This window comes from Leguminivora glycinivorella, chromosome 5, assembly GCF_023078275.1.
Source record: "Leguminivora glycinivorella isolate SPB_JAAS2020 chromosome 5, LegGlyc_1.1, whole genome shotgun sequence".
NCBI classification, from domain to species: domain Eukaryota; kingdom Metazoa; phylum Arthropoda; class Insecta; order Lepidoptera; family Tortricidae; genus Leguminivora; species Leguminivora glycinivorella.
The window spans coordinates 21,726,375-21,744,194 of record NC_062975.1 but is presented as its reverse complement, the minus strand read 5'-3'; the positions used below and the strand labels follow the sequence as shown (position 1 = coordinate 21,744,194).

General features: G+C 36.6%; 1 protein-coding gene across 1 annotated transcript; it reads right to left on the bottom strand.

Moving 5' to 3' along the window:
- Positions 1-4,771: 4,771 nt before the first annotated feature.
- LOC125226384 (odorant receptor 49b-like) lies at positions 4,772-17,282 on the bottom strand. The gene is made up of 5 exons (XM_048130355.1): positions 16,474-17,282; positions 16,098-16,197; positions 12,440-12,544; positions 7,334-7,489; positions 4,772-5,266 (listed from the first exon to the last, which is right to left on the bottom strand). The coding sequence occupies exons 1-5, from the start codon at positions 17,280-17,282 to the stop codon at positions 5,216-5,218; spliced, it is 1,221 nt and encodes a 406-aa protein (XP_047986312.1). The 3' UTR covers positions 4,772-5,215.
- Positions 17,283-17,820: the final 538 nt, after the last annotated feature.

The following is a 17,820-nucleotide window of genomic DNA, read 5'->3' as shown; positions in this document are numbered from 1 at the left end:
CCTAAAAACAATCCATTTTTGGGGTTCCGTACCTCAAAAAGGAAAAACGGAACCCTTATTAATAAAACAAATAATTATGTGACCCAGTGGAAGAGACACTAATTTCATACAAAAGTGAGGGAAAGCTATGTCCACTGGGTCACTGCTTGAAACCAAGTTATAAAATATCAAATCCTGAAAAAAAAAACATGTATTGCATAGCTTGTATATTTGTATTTAAAGTAATAAGTATGATTTAATTACACCAAAGCCAACAGTATACTTAATTAAGAACAAATTCTAGAATTAGGTACCTACTCAACACCTGTCAATCTACATATACAGTCGAGGTCATAAATGTGTGTACATTTCTTCACCATAAATGGTTGCAATAAGATGAAAAAATGTACACATAATTATGAACTCGACTGTACAACTCCCTGTGTGTGTTAGTTAGTTTTTAGCAAAGGACGTGTGTTCAGATAATATATATATCTGCATAATAATATCATTATAAGCACCCTAAGTGCGTTTTCACATTATCCGATCCGATATCGGATGTCGGGAGGATTTCAAAGGAAAAAATCAAAGATGGCGGCTTAAATATATGGGATATCGGTCCTACATCCGATATCGGATCGGATAAAACGCACTAAGTGCCTCAATGTATCGAAGTAAAGCGACTGTATTAGGTGCATCACTTCCTTCGTCAACCAGGAGGTAGGGATGCCCCCCTGGTCCGCAGGACTTCATAAGGATTGAATGAGGAATATTCCAGGGTGATAGTCTGAGTCCTTTATGGTTCTGCCAGTAGCTCTGATTCCCCTCAGCACCCTGCTTAATACACACTTACACAGCTATATCTTAAGCCCGCGCAAATAGTTTGAAAGCGCCGTGCCCCTCAGTGTGTCCTCCGGACCCACTTGCTGTAATCCGGCAGATTTGGATTTGGGCATGCGTGGCGTCTTACGAACGTGACCTTGCTCAGACGTCTGAATGTAGCTAAAACAATATATCTAATAGGGATATTACGGTGTTTGCCGCCAGAGTGCAGCACTATCACACACACTAAAACCATAGCCTTAAATGACATTGCTACAAGCGGTTTGTAAAGTGTAATAAAGTGTATAAAGAGGACTAAGTGCAAATCACGTTTGACGTTTCACTGCTCTATCACACCATAGATTAAATAAATATAAGAAGATCATACGATTAAGATGCGACCGCTTAAGAACGCGCATACACTACACCACACATAGATGGCGCCACAAAAAAAATGTCACTTTTGACATAAATTTATGGCTTGAAAGTGACACTTAACGCCAATCTACAAAATAATCGATAGCAACAAGGCATTTATTTTTTAGGCATGTCACTGTCATTCATATGTGTGAGAGAGAAAAACCATATCATCTTCTCGGTCTCACGTATGGACTAATAGGGTGGCGCCATCTGTCATAACCTTTGATTGTGTCTCCTCATTTCACCATAGCTTACTACAAAATAACAATTACAAAACTTTCACAAGCTCTTCTAAAGCCCGATGTTATATACCTATAAATATGTATAATTATCTATTCTATGTATGAAATCACTCCTAAGCTAGTATAGTAAGGCGGCGGAATTGAAAAAAGTCGTCTAGTTTTGAAGTTGATGTGACTGGAGAGTATACTGCTGACAAGTGGTATCGTTGTGATCGGTAGACTTTACTGAGTACGAAATAATGACTTGTCGCATTCTCAGACTGTGGGGGGGTTAACTATGACGTCACAAAGATCGCGGTCCCGGGTTTCAATTTTTTGCCAATTTGTCTAGAACCCCTTATCCAATTTTGAAAAATGAGGTGTCGATTGAAAGCGTATAACATGCTGATTAAGATTTCTTATATGTGAAAAGTATAGTTTTGTTAGTTATTTTTTAATTAACAATAATGCAAAAAATACTTTTTTTTTTACTCTCTTTTTTGATTTTTGTGACTCAAAAAGGCAATGAAAACGGCCACTTAGCTAAAAAATATGTTATATAAATCATTTAACTATATTATTAAGCTATCTGTTGCTTTTTAAATTTCTACGATCGGATAATAAATAAGCAAACTACAACCACATACCTGTAGGCGGGGAGTACCGCTTGACACGCGTTCCCATACATTCGGCGTCTACCAAATTACACCTCGCGCAAAATTCGTTTCAAGCAGATATACCTCTAATCTTATTCATCGTAACCTATCAATATTGGTATCATTTGAAAGTACAATTAAAGTACTTTAAGAAACAATGTCAATCATTTTCTTAAAATCCATTATCGCCAGTCTGCGGTGGTTACAAAGGAAAAAAGTGGGTAAGCAATTTGACTGGTTTCCTAGGTTTGATACCCTAGATGAGTTTAAAAGGGGAGGTAAAGGTGACATATGGGTTGTTCTCTGGCCTAAAAGCTATTACAGAGGGTCAGGGGAGAAAAAAACTAGGGTTTAAGTTTCGTTTTAAGTTATTTTTTCTTTTATTTGTTGATTTTATTGTGTTTAGTTTTTTTGTAATTTTATCAAGGATACACGTTGATTTCTTTTGCTGAAACTTCCCTTTTTTATGAGAAATGTTATGAATTTTATGGCATTTTCCGATAGAGACTAAAATTAACTTTCAAATAAGGCCACATAGTCATACTGATACTTATATAATATTAAGGGTAATACCAAGTAATACCGTTTGAACTCAAACGACTTAGAGGTGCGGTTTTTTGACCCAGTAGGTATTAAAAAGTAATCGTAAAATCAAAACGATTGGGCTTCGGTCGTTATACATATTAAATCACTAAAATGAAGTTACCTATAATGTTTTAGTAATTATAATCCTCACTTTTAGCCACTTTTCTCAAAACATAATTATTCAACAGAAGTCAAGATAACATTAAGAGCATATTTATTATTAATAATGCGATAGAAATATGAAATAGTTGTTGAGGTACACTTGTTAAGTACATGCAGCTCCTGCAAATACACTCAGTGTCAAAAAAATCACACATCTCAATCGTTTGCGTTGAAGCAGTAGTGACCCACATATTAGAGAGCAGGGCACGCAGGCCGCCTCGTAAGACTATGTGTGGCACTGAGGAACCAGTGAAGTCAGGTCTATGGATTGCTACACTGCTGTCCCGCTTGCACTAGGTACTTCGCCGGGGCTATTACCCTTAATATTATATAAGTAAAAGTATGACTATGTGGCCTTATTTAAAAGTTAATTTTAGTCTCTATCGGAAAATGCCATAAAATTCATAACATTTCTCATAAAAAAGGGAATTTTTAGCAAAAGAAACCAACGTGTATCCTTGATAAAATTCCAAAAAAATTAAACACAATAAAATCAACAAATAAAAGAAAAAATAACTCAAAACTAAACTTTAAGCCTAGTTTTTTCTCCCCTGACCCTCTGTGTAGCTTTTAGGCCAGAGAACAACCCATATGTCACCTTTACCTCCCCTTTTAAACTCGTCTAGGGTATCAAACCTAGGAAACCAGTCAAATTGCATACCTACTTTTTTCCTTTGTAACCACCACAGACTGGCGATTATTGATTTTAAGAAAATGATTGACATTGTTTCTTAAAGTACTTTAATTTTACTTTCAAATGATACCAATATTGATAGGTTACGATGAATAAGATTAGAGGTATATCTGCTTGAAACGAATTTTGCGCGAGGTGTAATTTGGTAGACGCCGAATGTATGGGAACGCGTGTCAAGCGGTACTCCCCGCCTACAGGTATGTGGTTGTAGTTTGCTTATTTATTATCCGATCGTAGAAATTTAAAAAACAACAGATAGCTTAATAATGTAGTTAAATGATTTATATAACATATTTTTTAGCTAAGTGGCCGTTTTCATTGCCTTTTTGAGTCACAAAAATCAAAAAAGAGAGTAAAAAAAAAGTATTTTTTGCATTATTTTTAATTAAAAAATAACTAACAAAACTATACTTTTCACATATAAGAAATCTTAATCAGCATGTTATATGCTTTCAATCGACACCTCATTTTTCAAAAATGGATTAGGGGTTCTAGATAAATTGGCAAAAAATTGAAACCCGGGACCGCGATCTTTGTGACGTCATAGTTAACCCCCCCACAGTCTGAGAATGCGACAAGTCATTATTTCGTACTCAGTAAAGTCTACCGATCACAACGATACCACTTGTCAGCAGTATACTCTCCAGTCACATCAACTTTTTCCGAGACCCTCTCGCCGCTCTACTAGTAAGCTATCTCATCAATCTCAACATAGTGATCAAGCCCCTTCAAGCAAGCTTTCTAAAGGAAGTAGAAAAAGGTGGGTCGTTATTAAAATTACCAAGTAAACAACAGAAGCGAGTCTTTATTGATCAAAATTAATTCTATCAATTCGTCGTTAATAATTTCATTATGAAATCCCTCCTAAACCAGTCTGAGAGACGGCCCCTAAGGTCCGACCTAATTGCATAAATATGTTTTGAATTTTAAATGCCTGTTAAGACTTTTCGGAGGTAAATTTTATTATTCTTTCATTATCAACTTTGGCCATTAGTTTCCTCTGGGGAGGATTGAAGGGACGTCATTATAATAGAGACTTACGTGTCATACTCAATTAGGTCTAATTTTATTGTTAATATATGTAGGCCTAGCACATGATGGCCGCGAGAGTATGTCGCCGCGAGATAGATGTCACCTCTTCTTCTAACTGATGTATTAATGACATAAGGACGGGTACTAGGCCTACTGGGCGACCGAGCTTCGCTCGGGTCTATTTTATTATATCACGTCTTTAGATAAAAAAAGTCTTATTATTACAAAAAAAAAACATTTTTTCTTTGCGGGCTTCGAAACTCTGACACCTGCGATGTGCCTGCGAACTTTAGACGTCTTTCGTCGCGACATCTATTGACAAGAAGCAATGTTTTTTTTTCTATTTTGCATCTACTATTCGTATATTGTATTTTTTGTGATTCTCCAATTATTGACCTAAGTAAGTTATAAGTTTAGGCACAGTTTGAAACCAATTTGCTTACGTATTGTCTATGCCACATATTTTTAATGAAATTTTGAATCACAGTGGACTTACATGCAGAAAACTAATGCTACTGATCTATACGTGACATTTACTATGTGATCAAAGTGGGGAAAGTAAATAATAGCTAGCAATATGCACTATGTTGTTTTATGTGGTTGCATATAATGTACATAGTATAGCTGATATCGGGCGTCTGCTCCTACTTTGTTTCCTTCAGTAGGGTGAAGAAACTGTAGCTGGTTTTTAGGATCTGAAACAACATTATATGTATATTATATTCATGCTTTATAAACTTGCTGCTGTTGCACGGGAAGCATGGTCGCGCGATAGACGATAATAGTTATTTGTTATACAAGGGGGCAAAGTTGTATTTTAACGCCGAGTGTGGAATTGAAAAACGAGCAAGTGAAAGGATTCTATAGTTGAACCACGAGCGAAGCGAGTGGTTCAAGAATAGAATCCTGAACTTGCGAGTTTTTTAACACACGAGAAGTAAAATACATTTGCACCCGAGTGTAACACAAAACTTTTCCCCTCACTACAGCGAGGAAACTACAACGCAAAAAAATGCGTTTATCACTGCTTCCAGTAGTTCCCCAGGTGGTAAATCATCCTTATTACTAGATTCACCTACTTTTATCAATTTTAAAGCAGTTAATTTGACTTTATTCAAGGTCAAATTACTTTACCCACTAGTGGATAAAATGCGTTTTTACCCGCTGGTATTAAAGGACAAAACACGTGTTTCCGAGCTATTGAGGGGAAAAATATCAGGTCGTCCCTATCGCGCTTACAAATCGTGCGATAGGGGTTTTATCATTTATCGCTCGACCATATCTAGGTACTTGCCTGCGGACACATAACATAACCTAACCACAAATTAAAAAAAAAAATTAAAAGTCGTTTTTGCGTCAGGGGTTAGAAATGTCTGTACTACTACTACCTGCAATAGTACATTACGATACGAGTGCGTAAAAAAGGAAGTTCGAACTTCGAAACGAGTGGCGATAAATTAAGACACGACGTTGACGACGAGGACACGAGTTACGAATTTCCTTTTCGCACGTGTATCGTACGACGTTTTTCAGTACAGATGAGCCTCCGAAGTTTCGACCTGGCATATATATAATGAACCACTTCTCGCACTAGTGCGTAAAAAAAACACCATCTGTACTGAAATAGTACATTGTGCAACAAAAGGAGGAAGTTGAATATTACTAACGAGAGTAAGTTAAATCGCGACGGCTTGCCGGAGCGATTTAAAGACTCGAGTTAGTAATATTCATACTCCCCGAGTTACACACAATGTTTTTCATCACATTTGAGAGAAAAATACAGAGGAAACAGTTATAAGGCAAAACCTTCAACCGGCGGCGTTGCGACCAGTAGTGTATCTTGATTTACATCAGATTATTCATATTAAATCCATTGTTTTTGATAACAAACACTTTTTGAACGAAAACAAACTCGAAAATACTGAGTACCTATAAATTAAATGCAATGTTCAAAAAAGCAGATAAATCATATGATTATGAACTAAAATTTCACTTATTTTTCATTCAGTTAAATATTTTTATCTGTTGTACTTTCCGTTGCTAGGCAACGGTGGGTGCCTCGCGTACGCACGCGGTCAAGCGCGAGTAGAGAGCATGTTGTCAGATTTATTTGTTTATTTGTTTGTTTATTTTACAATTAGTACTAACAGTAAAACCTTACGTACTAATCGGTGCTATAGGTACTACTTATGTCTATCATGCATACAGATTATAAATTATAACTATTTATCTCAGTTAAATTTACGAAATAAATGCAAAACACACTGAGATAATTGTAAAACATAAATAAAATGCATTTTTCATACCGTATAATATTTTTTATAGCTTAATAGACAAATTTTGGTTGTGCAATAAAAATCCTTGGCAGATTGAAACATCCTTTGCCTGAAGTATTGTACGGATTGTATTCATTTTTAAAACTAAATCCATTATTCCCTTGGGAATAAAATAGTACATTATGCTTCAGTACACGTAGACGTAATGATACCTTTAAACAGCAAATGTGATGAAAAGGTATTTTCTAGTCATCATCATCCTCCTTGCATTATCCCGGCATTTGCCACGACTCATGGGAGCCTGGGGTCCGCTTTGACAACTAATCCCAAGATTTGGCTTAGGCACTAGTTTTTACGAAAGCGACTGCCATCTGACCTTTTCACGTTTCACGTTTTCCTTCACCGAAAAGCGACTGGCAAATATCAAATGACATTTCGCACATGGTATTTTCTAGAATTTCTAGTACATATTTAAAAAAAACTTACTTGAATAAATGTGTTTAAGGACATTTCATTACAAGGCCCGGCCCTGAAACAAAGTCGCTTGGACATGGTGTGCTGCAGCAGAGCTACTTCCTTTTGTATTTTCGCATCCGCGGTAATCCATTTGCTCTCGAATATACCGGAGCTAACTGTTAAACTCTGTAATTATTAAAGGTTTTATTTAAAAAAAAACCGGCCAAGTGCGAGTCAGACTCGCCCACCTAGGGTTCCGTAATTCCGTATCCTTAAAAACTTTCAATAGTTAAAATAATCTCATGTTTCTCATAATAATTATCTTTAATTTAAAGCAAATTTAAAGCAAAGACATATGTCACTCCGTATAGACAGCTGAAGTCTAAGAAAAAAACGTACCCGAGAACCATAAAGAAAAACGTACGGTGGCCTAGATAGCGTTACACCTTTGGGGTTCGCTCGGCTAGATGGCGCTAATATTAATGTTTGACGTTTTAACACATATCAAGCTAAGAATATGGGCCAAATTGTCAAAACTGAGGTCCAAAAGGTTTAAGCCTGTGTTGAGAGATGGCAGTCTATGCACTGTGATTACACATTTTACTTTGACAGTAACTCTCTATAATACTCGATCCTCTTTGATTTAAAGACTTCACTAGAAGTATAGGTACAGCGCCATCTCTCGGTGAATTCGTTAACTAATTTGAGTGACGTAAAGTAATTATGTTGGTTTTTCAGGGATTTTTTTTATGATGTTACGATTTCGACCATTTTTAATTTATTGAAAGAGATTTTTTTACGTAATACTCGTACCTATCAATTTGAAGTAGGTACCTACAATATACATCTGCAAAATTTATTAAATTGAAAGTTGAAATCTGAAAAGTTTTTTTTTAATAAAAAAAGTTTTCAAATTACAAACACAATTGTATTTTCCTGTAATATTTAGCACAAAAACAATGCTTCGTAAAATTTTCATTATTTTTCGTTGATAAACTCCTGAGATAAGGGGGGCGGGACGGTATTTTTACCGATAGACAGACAGACGGACAGAGCGGCACCATAAGGGATCCTTTTGTACCTTTTTGGTACGGAACCCTAAAAACGATTACAGCTTGGCAAAAAAGAGTTCCTATAAATGGAACTAATTCTTATTATCATAGCAACAAAAGTGACTCAATCATACAATCCAATTTATAAGTTCATTAGAAATACAGTGATAAATCTTTAATAACTTAATCATAACAATAGTGCAGTGTAATCAGTGACTTATTATAAAATTAAAGACTTGGCTTAAAGGTCTCGTAACCAGGCCATATAATGCCAAAAAAAAAGTGACTCAATAGTTCCAAAACAATTGTCATAGACGGTGGCGCCCCCATTATTTTGTACTCTTTTTTGCCAAGCTATTTTGTTCTTCATAAAGAACATTCGGTTATTGACTGTACTGTATTTAATAAATTAATGGGCCATTTTTTTTTTCAAAGTTGTGTGGCCCACTTTTTTTTAGGGTTCCGTAGTCAACTAGGAACCCTTATAGTTTCGCCATGTCTGTCTGTCTGTCCGTCCGTCCGTCCGCCGTCCGTCCGTCCGTCCGTCCGTCCGCGGATAATCTCAGTGACCGTTAGCACTAGAAAGCTGAAATTTGGTACCAATATATATATCAATCACGCCGATAAAGTGCAAAAATAAAAAGTGGGAAAAAATGTTTAATTAGGGTACCCCCCCTACACGTAAAGTGGGGAGTGTTTTTTTTTTCATTGCAATCCTAACGTGTGATACATTGTTGGATAGGTATTTAAAAATGAATAAGGGTTTACTAAAATCGTTTTTTGATAATATTCATATTTTTGGAAATAATCGCTCCTAAACTCCTATAAACGACTTACCATTCAGCATAACAGAAGGGGAAATCATTCTGTTTGCTGATGACACGACAGTAGTCGTAAAGGCACATACATATGAGGAACTAAACCGGAAAGTCAACATAGTATGCGGCCAGCTGCAGACGTGGTTTTCGGCAAACGGTTTGATACTCAACCTTAGCAAATCCAACGTAATGCTGTTCAGTGGTAGGTGCGTCACGGGCGCGAGTATTCAGTGTCCAATACCAATGAACGATAAGTGTAGGTTTTTAGGTTTTACACTTGACCCTAACTTAAATTGGAAACACCACGTGGACTCGCTGTGTGGCAGGCTTGGTAGTGCAGTGTTTGCACTACGTAAGCTCAAGCCGTTGATTTCCCGTGATGCCTTAAGGCAGGTGTACTTCTCACATTTCCACTCGCTTATGGCTTATGGTGTGATTCTGTGGGGAAACTCGACTGATGCTGAGAGAGTGTTAGGCATGCAAAAACGGGCGCTGAGAGCTATGCTTGGCCTCAATCAGAGGCAGTCCTGCAGAACCTTGTTTTCAGAACACCAAATAATGACACACTACTCTCAGTATCTTTATGAGGTAATAATGTATACGCGAAGAAACCTGGGACAGTTTAGGCGAGTGGAAGTGAAGGGAAAGTGCCTTCGAAGCACGGGAAAATTTCGTACAGTGCCGCGTCGCACAGCACTACAAGCAAAAAACGCACGAGTCATAGGGCCCACCTATTATGAGCACCTACCCGCTGACATAAAAAATGAAAAAAATGAGGAAAGGTTCGGACGAAGACTGAAGAACCTTCTGTTGGAAAAGGAACTATACTCAGTAAAAGAATACATGCAAATAATAAAATAAATTATGGACGATTTTTCTTAGACATTAATTATTTTCTATTATAATTTTAATATTGACATTGATATGTACTAATTATAGTACTACAACTTTACTCTTACATTTCTGTAATTTATTTTTTATTATTTCTCATTATTCTATATTGTATTATTGACATTGGTTATTTTTGATTTGTACTATGTAGTACTAAACCTGTATTTATTTTATTTTTACCAATATGACATTTTAATATTTTTTTGTTCACACTACTTTTTTCCATTTTTATTTGTAATTTTAATTTTATTATTTCTTTTGTAACGATCGTTATACGAATAGTAATATAAGCTGAAATGTAAATTTTAATTGTGTGAAATTTGTATAAACGAGATAAATAAACTAAACTAAACTAAACTAAACTAAACTAAAGGAAAAAAAAGTGTGTCCCCCCCTCTAACTCTTTTTTTTTAATTTATTGCTAAGTAAAAACAAAACACTTAAATCTTACAATAACTTCGCCAAACTGCGGAACAGTTTGTTGGCGAATGAAAAAACACCCGGACTTATAGGTATGTACTTACTACTAGCTTAAATCTAACTTAATTGCTATACACAGGCACCATGATAACGGGTCACCTTGCACGAATATTCCTTACAATGTGACCCATCAACACTGCCCCCGAGTGCATAGTTGCATACGAAGTAGGTATATAACTAATGATATGCTTTCAACATTTGATTTTTAATTTTTTGAACCATATGCTTAAAAAATATGAAAAAATCACAAAATTAGAACTTTATAAAGACTTTCTAGGAAAATTGTTTTGACCTTGATAGGTTCAGTAGTTTTTGAGAAAAATACGGAAAACTACGGAACCCTACACTGAGCGTGGCCCGACACGCTCTTGGCCGGTTTTTTGGATTTTGAATTTTTTATCTGATTTCCACTCAGCATCGCGAGCTCTTTCAATCCTAATAGGAGAAAAGAGTGTCCCAAGGTTTTTTCCCATTCCGTTACCATTTTTACATACATTTTTAACCGTCGCCTCATATCTCAAGAAGGACGGTTATCAAGTCGTCTGTATGTTTTTTTTTTTTTTTTTTTTATGTTTGGTCCTCGATATCTCCGTCGTTACTGGACCGATTTTGAAATTTTTTTTTGATTGAATGTATATGCATACAGATTGGTCCCATTTTTCTCAGAACCCAGTTCTGATGATGGGATCCTGGAGAAATCGAGGGAACTCCTCAAATCTGAAAGGCATACATATGGTTATTTTTGTGTTTTTAAAGGAACAGCATGCATTTAGGTACGGAACAGTGACATTTGGTGCAGATGATGATGATGATGGCCAGAACGGAACTCTTCAAATCTGAACGGCACGCTTATAGTGACTTTGGTATTTTTATACGAACAGCATGCACTTTCGTCCAGAACAGTGACATTTGGTGCAGTGGAATTTCTGATGATGGTCAGAACCGAACTCCTCAAATCTGAACGGCACGCTTATAGTGACTTTGGTATTTTTATAAGAACAGCATGCACTTTCATCCAGAACAGTGACATTTGGTGCAGTGGAACTGCTGATGATGGCCAGAACCAAACTCCTCAAATCTGAACGGCACGCTTATAGTGACTTTGCCATTTTTATAAGAACAGCATGCACTTTCGTCCAGAACAGTGACATTTGGTGCAGTGGAATTTCTGATGATGGTCAGAACCGAACTCCTCAAATCTGAACGGCACGCTTATAGTGACTGTGGTATTTTTATAAGAACAGCATGCACTTTCGTCCAGAACAGTGACATTTGGTGCAGTGGAACTGCTGATGATGGCCAGAACCAAACTCCTCAAACCTGAACGGCACACTCATAGTGACTTTGGTATTTTTGTAAGAAAAGCATGCATTTAAGTTCAGAACAGTGACATTTATTTAGTTATGTTTGTTAAGCATAAGTTTTGAAGTCAAAGTTTGTCAAGCTTGATTTCTTATAATATAATAGGATTCATGAGGAATTGAGGAAACTCCTCAAACCTTAACGTTATACGTATATTCATTTGTGTTGCCATCTAATAATTAAAGCATTAAAAGCAGTTTAAAAAAATACTTACACATTTCTACATAATCCAACATTCGCAAGTAGCTTTCACCAGAACCCGAAAGGCGACGGTTTTTTTTTCTTAAAAATTATGTATGGCGGTAACGGAATGGAAGGTCTGAAAAATGTATTGAAATCTTGGGACTTTTTTTTCTCCTATCAGGATCGAAAGACCTCGCGATACTGAGTATGAATCGCGTAAAAAATACCCATGTTACAAAAAAATGGGGTGGACAACTTTGAAAAAAAAATGGCCCTAATACTTCATGAATGACACTAAGGTTGCTAAATATAAAAGCTAGCTCAATCTATTTTATTTATTATTACCTAACCTCCACTGTCACTTGGTTGCTGAACCAATAAAACATCAAAAGTTGTGTTAAAATACCAAGCACGAACACCATGGCTCCCATCATCACAGGTAAATCGCCTGACGCCTGCAATGGCAAAGAATTAAATTATCATTACCTTTCGATTTAAATTAAGAGCGAACAGATTAAAAATGATAAAATACTGACTCATTCAATAGGTAGTACACATTACAAAATCTACCAGGCAGGCAATTATGGTCGCGCGATAAATGATAAAACATCTGGCCGTCCCTATCGCACTTACTAATAGTGCCTGACCTGATATTTTATCGTCTATCGCGTGACCATGCTACCCGTGCAGAGCCACAAAAAATGTGACGTCATCAAACAAGCTCAATGATATATGCAACTGAGGATCTTAGAGCGGGCAGTGATTTAGTTCTGTGGCGGGCAGCTTTCTTGCCTGACGCCTAACGCCGTGTCTTGCGTGGGCGACGGTCGCGCGACCGTTGCCATCGTGTCTCATACTTCCATATCGACACAGATATCGATAAGGTTTGACTTCGTATGCGTCGCATCGCCGTTGCGCGACCGCGCGACCATCGCCCACGCAAGCCACGGCGTTAAAGTAGAAATTAATCCGATCAAAAACTATGCCTTGGTTGTTGACTTCAACGAAAAAATAAGTGAAATCTAAATGGGTGCCAAGTTCAATGGTCCGTCCTGCGGGCCGATTTTTAAGTCTCACGCGTTCGAATTCAGAAAATTGTCACTGAAAAGATTAGGCAAGTCACCGTTTTCAACTGGTATTTAAGGTATTTTAGTGACAGTGAGACTCAAAAGGGGCCAATTTTTGAATCTCGGCCATTCGATCTCGTGAAAATCGTTTAACAATATCTCCACTACTAGCGATTTAAATTCTACTAACAGAAACGAAAACAAGTGGTCATTAGGGTCATTACCACTAGTTTTAAAATTACGAGCCGTCCTTTTTCAAAAATAGCGCTCGTCGTTTTCAACAGACTTTCGAACGGCGAATTCGTGCGTTCAAAATTCAAAAACCGATCGCCAGAAATTTATTTATAACAACATAAAATATCATTTTCACCTTACTAGCTCGCAAAGAACTTTTTTATTCTTTAAATGAAATGAAATATTTATTTTCCAAGTAGGCATAATACAATGCGCTTATGAACGTCAAATAAAGCTACGCCGGCTCTAACCCTACGCCTCAGCCTCGAGAAGATTTCAGTCCCCCTTCAGTTGGAGGGGGGTATCCACTATGGGATCGGCAAGAAACTCGGCGGGCCACTTCTTTTCAAAACATTACATTTTATAATTAACATGCATTAAAAAACAAGATACAATTTAATAAGCAAAAGTATTCATCAAAAAAAAAATATTAACAGACTAGGTAACTACTCTATGGAAATTTAAAAACAGATAGCAAAATCGAATTTTATCCACAAGAGTGCAAAGAATATTTGAAATCCGAACGTGTTATTAGTTACTTTTTAAATATAATTTCTTGTAAAGGCATGTCCCAGACAGGACAATTTTCTCCCTGTGCTTAAATTGTCTTAACAAATCATGTGATGCGAACGTAAAAATAATTTCATATCGAATTGTATCCGACTAAAAACATTAAATTCAAACAATTTTATAACATGATTTCACCATAAGACACTTGAAATCGTGCAAGAAACTGTATTTTTGACTCTTCCATTGTACTTATTCAGAACGCACCTTAAGTAACATTGCAATCTCAAAACGCGTGAAACGGAACGCACCCGCAATGTTCCAGTTGTTTTTATTGCGTGTTTCCTCGCTTTAGTGAGGTGAAAAGTTATGTGTTACACACGGGATGCAAAGTTATTTTAACTCGTGTGTATTGCAACACTCTCGCTACGCTCAGGATTCTATTTTTGAATTACTCGCTTCGCTCATGATTCTATTTTCGAACCATAGAGTCCATTCGCTAGCTCGTAGTTCAACCCTAGAATCTATTCGCTAGTTCGTGTTTGCAATTCCACACTTGGTTAAAATACAACTTTGCTCCCTTGTATACCAATAGTTATTTGTTATACAAGGGGGCAAAGTTGTATTTTAACGCTGAGTGTGGAATTGAAAAACGAGCATGTGAAAGGATTCTATAGTTGAACTACGAGCGAAGCGAGTGGTTCGAGAATAGAATCCTGACCTAGCGAGTTTTTTAACACACGAGAAGTAATAGTTATTTGTTATACAAGGGGGCAAAGTTGTATTTTAACGCCGATCGAGTGTGGAATTGAAAAACGAGCAAGTGAAAGGATTCTATAGTTGAGAATAGAATCCTGAACTTGCGAGTTTTTTAACACACGAGAAGTAAAATACATTTGCACCCGAGTGTAACACAAAACTTTTCCCCTCACTATAGCGAGGAAACTACAACGCAAAAAATGCGTTTATCACTGCTTCCAGTAGTTCCACAGGTGGTAAATCATCTTTATTGCTAGATTCACCTACTTTTATCAATTTTAAAGCAGTTAATTTGACTTTATTCAAGGTCAAACTACTTTACCCACTAGTGGATAAAATGCGTTTTTACCCGCTGGTATTAAAGGACAAAACACGTGTTTCCGAGCTAGTGAGGGGAAAAATACATTTGCACCCGAGTGTAACACAAAACTTTTCCCCTCACAATAGCGAGGAAACTACAACACAAAAAATGCGTTTATCACTGCTTCCAGTAGTTTCACAGGTGGTAAATCATCTTTATTACTAGATTCATCTACTTTTATCAATTTTGAAGCAGTTTATTTGACTTTATTCAAGGTCAATTTACTTTACCCACTAGTGGATAAAATGCGTTTTTACCCGCTGATATTAAAGGACAAAACACGTGTTTCCGACCTAGTGAGGGGAAAATAACTATTCTTCTTATTACTTAGGATGATATATTATATTTTTCCCCTCACTAGCTCGGAAACACGTGTTTTGTCCTTTAATACCAGCGGGTAAAAACGCATTTTATCCACTAGTGGGTAAAGTAATTTGACCTTGAATAAAGTCAAATTAACTGGTTTAAAATTGATAAAAGTAGGTGAATCTAGTAATAAAGATGATTTACCACCTGTGGAACTACTGGAAGCAGTGATAAACGCATTTTTTGCGTTGTTGTTTCCTCGCTGTAGTGAGGGGAAAAGTTTTGTGTTACACTCGGGTGCAAATGTATTTTACTTCTCGTGTGTTAAAAAACTCGCAAGTTCAGGATTCTATTCTCGAACCACTCGCTTCGCTCGTGGTTCAACTATATCCTTTCACTTGCTCGTTTTTCAATTCCACACTCGGCGTTAAAATACAACTTTGCCCCCTTGTATAACAAATAACTATTGTAGCCTAAGGTCTGACTTGGCGAGTTCTCATATACGAATTATTATGTTCGATGGCTAGTTTCTACCAGCAAACCAAACTTGCGAGGGTTTTTATTTTTTATAAGAACAAATGAGATGCTTCTTTATTTTAATATCATGATATTACGTCAATACCTAGACATTTAAAAGAAAAATTGTAGGCATCATCAGTGTAGTTATGATAGTATTTAATAGAAGGCGCTAAAAAATTCAGGCACGATTCTTAGTATGAAGATTGTAAATCTATATAAATCATCCTTGATTATAGTAAAAATATAGGAACTTACATTTGAGATTTGTATGATACAGGATCCTATGTTGATAGATACAACAATAAGGTATATGAACATCACGTGTGATATTAACTTTTGGAATAGTTTCTGGTGCCTGCAAATACGATGGAGAAAAGTTACTGGACTTTGTAACTTTATTTACTAAAGAAAAGCTACTGAAGCAAAGTATTAGGTACTTTCATTTTAGCCTTTAGCACAAAAGGACAGCACATTAAAAGCAAAACGCAAGCAAAAGTAGCTATAGCAATATTTCATTAATATTTTATCCTAGAACAGAAACTATTTATGTAGACTTGCTTAGGCTTTGAAATTCACACAGTATGTATTGTAAAGCCTAGGAATGACCATGCTTAATAAAATGGTATCTTACTCAATTAGAGACGTGTGGAAACGATGACACGCTACAATATTCTCGTGGCTGCGTTCTTTGCTCTCTGGGTCTATAATTCTGGTACAATAGACACGGGAAATCTTGAGCTGACCAGCGAAAAATATAAACGTAGATATTACCAGCGAGTCCCAAGAGATGACGTAAGAACTCATTATATTGCCTATAATTGTCTGAATAAACATGGAATAATAGTATCCTGGTGGAACATCTTGGTTAAAAGGAAGGTAAAAGTGGAAAAGCGGTACGTAAATATCTGTACCATTTTCCACGATTTGATGTTTCTGGTACGGCTCTGTGAACAAACTTATGTTGCAACAGATAGCCATTAACCAAAACGGGTAAAGTACTCTTCTGCTTCTCCTAATGTACTCGTTCATGACGTTGATAACTTCCTCATCTTCATCAGAAAGCTGTTTGAGTTCTGTGCGTGACATATAGTCAATCATTTTCTGCCATAGGTGATGGTACTTTCGAAAAAAGATGCTCTTAGGTGTGCCCATGTGAAAAGGCGCAGTTTGTAGAATGAAGAGGAGATCATCGAGATTTAAACCAATCACACATTTTAAATAATGACTGAAGAACAAGGTCATGACAATGTAAAATACCAACTGTTTGAAACGGGTGAATTTTAATTCCATGTTAGGGTGCCAGTTTCCCGTGAGGTTAATGAAGCGAAGATATGGACCCGCTGACGGGTTTTCAGGATCTTCGAGACACCTCAGCATGTTTTGAAGCGAAAAGCGCGATGGTTTTTGGTTTTTAACTCGTTTATATCCCTCTATGGTCATTTTTTGGATAGTCTCCAAATATAAGTCTTATGCTGTCTGAATCTAACGAATAAATGAACCGTCCGATCGAATGTTTTTAAAATTGGCGTGAGAATTCTAGTGGTGAATTGCAGCAGCCATGAATGTTTGATGGCGAATATTTCAGGCATGTGATTTGTGTTACGTGTAATAACAGTGCTAGACTTCCCTGATTGGATTGATATTTGAATATTTAATTGCTATCATTTTCTTTCCCTCCTACGGAGATTATTAATCTATCCAGTTAAAAACGACGATTATTATTATAACATTGAACAAAATGTGTTATAAATCGTTAGATTTAATTAACTGTCTGTAGGAAAATCATGTCTCAATTATGTATTTGAAAGTATTTACACCAGTAAATTTATCTAGTCATTCGGTATTTAGAAATGAGTGACCGAATTATCTTATGGCCGCTGTACACAATACACATATGGCCAACGGTTCCACCAACCCTTTGTGAAACCCCTTGGCCAAGATAAGAGCCGCTGTTTACACATTGGCGAACCAATCACTT

Excerpts from the sequence above, each read along its gene's own strand:
- LOC125226384 (XM_048130355.1), bottom strand. The coding sequence starts at position 17,282 with ATGACCATAGAGGGATATAAACGAGTTAAAAACCAAAAACCATCGCGC. Across the intron at positions 12,545-16,097 it reads GTATCATACAAATCTCAAAT|GCGTCAGGCGATTTACCTGT; the intron begins GTAAGTTCCTAT and ends TTGCCATTGCAG. Across the intron at positions 5,267-7,333 it reads CCTTAAACACATTTATTCAA|ATCCTAAAAACCAGCTACAG; the intron begins GTAAGTTTTTTT and ends ATGTTGTTTCAG.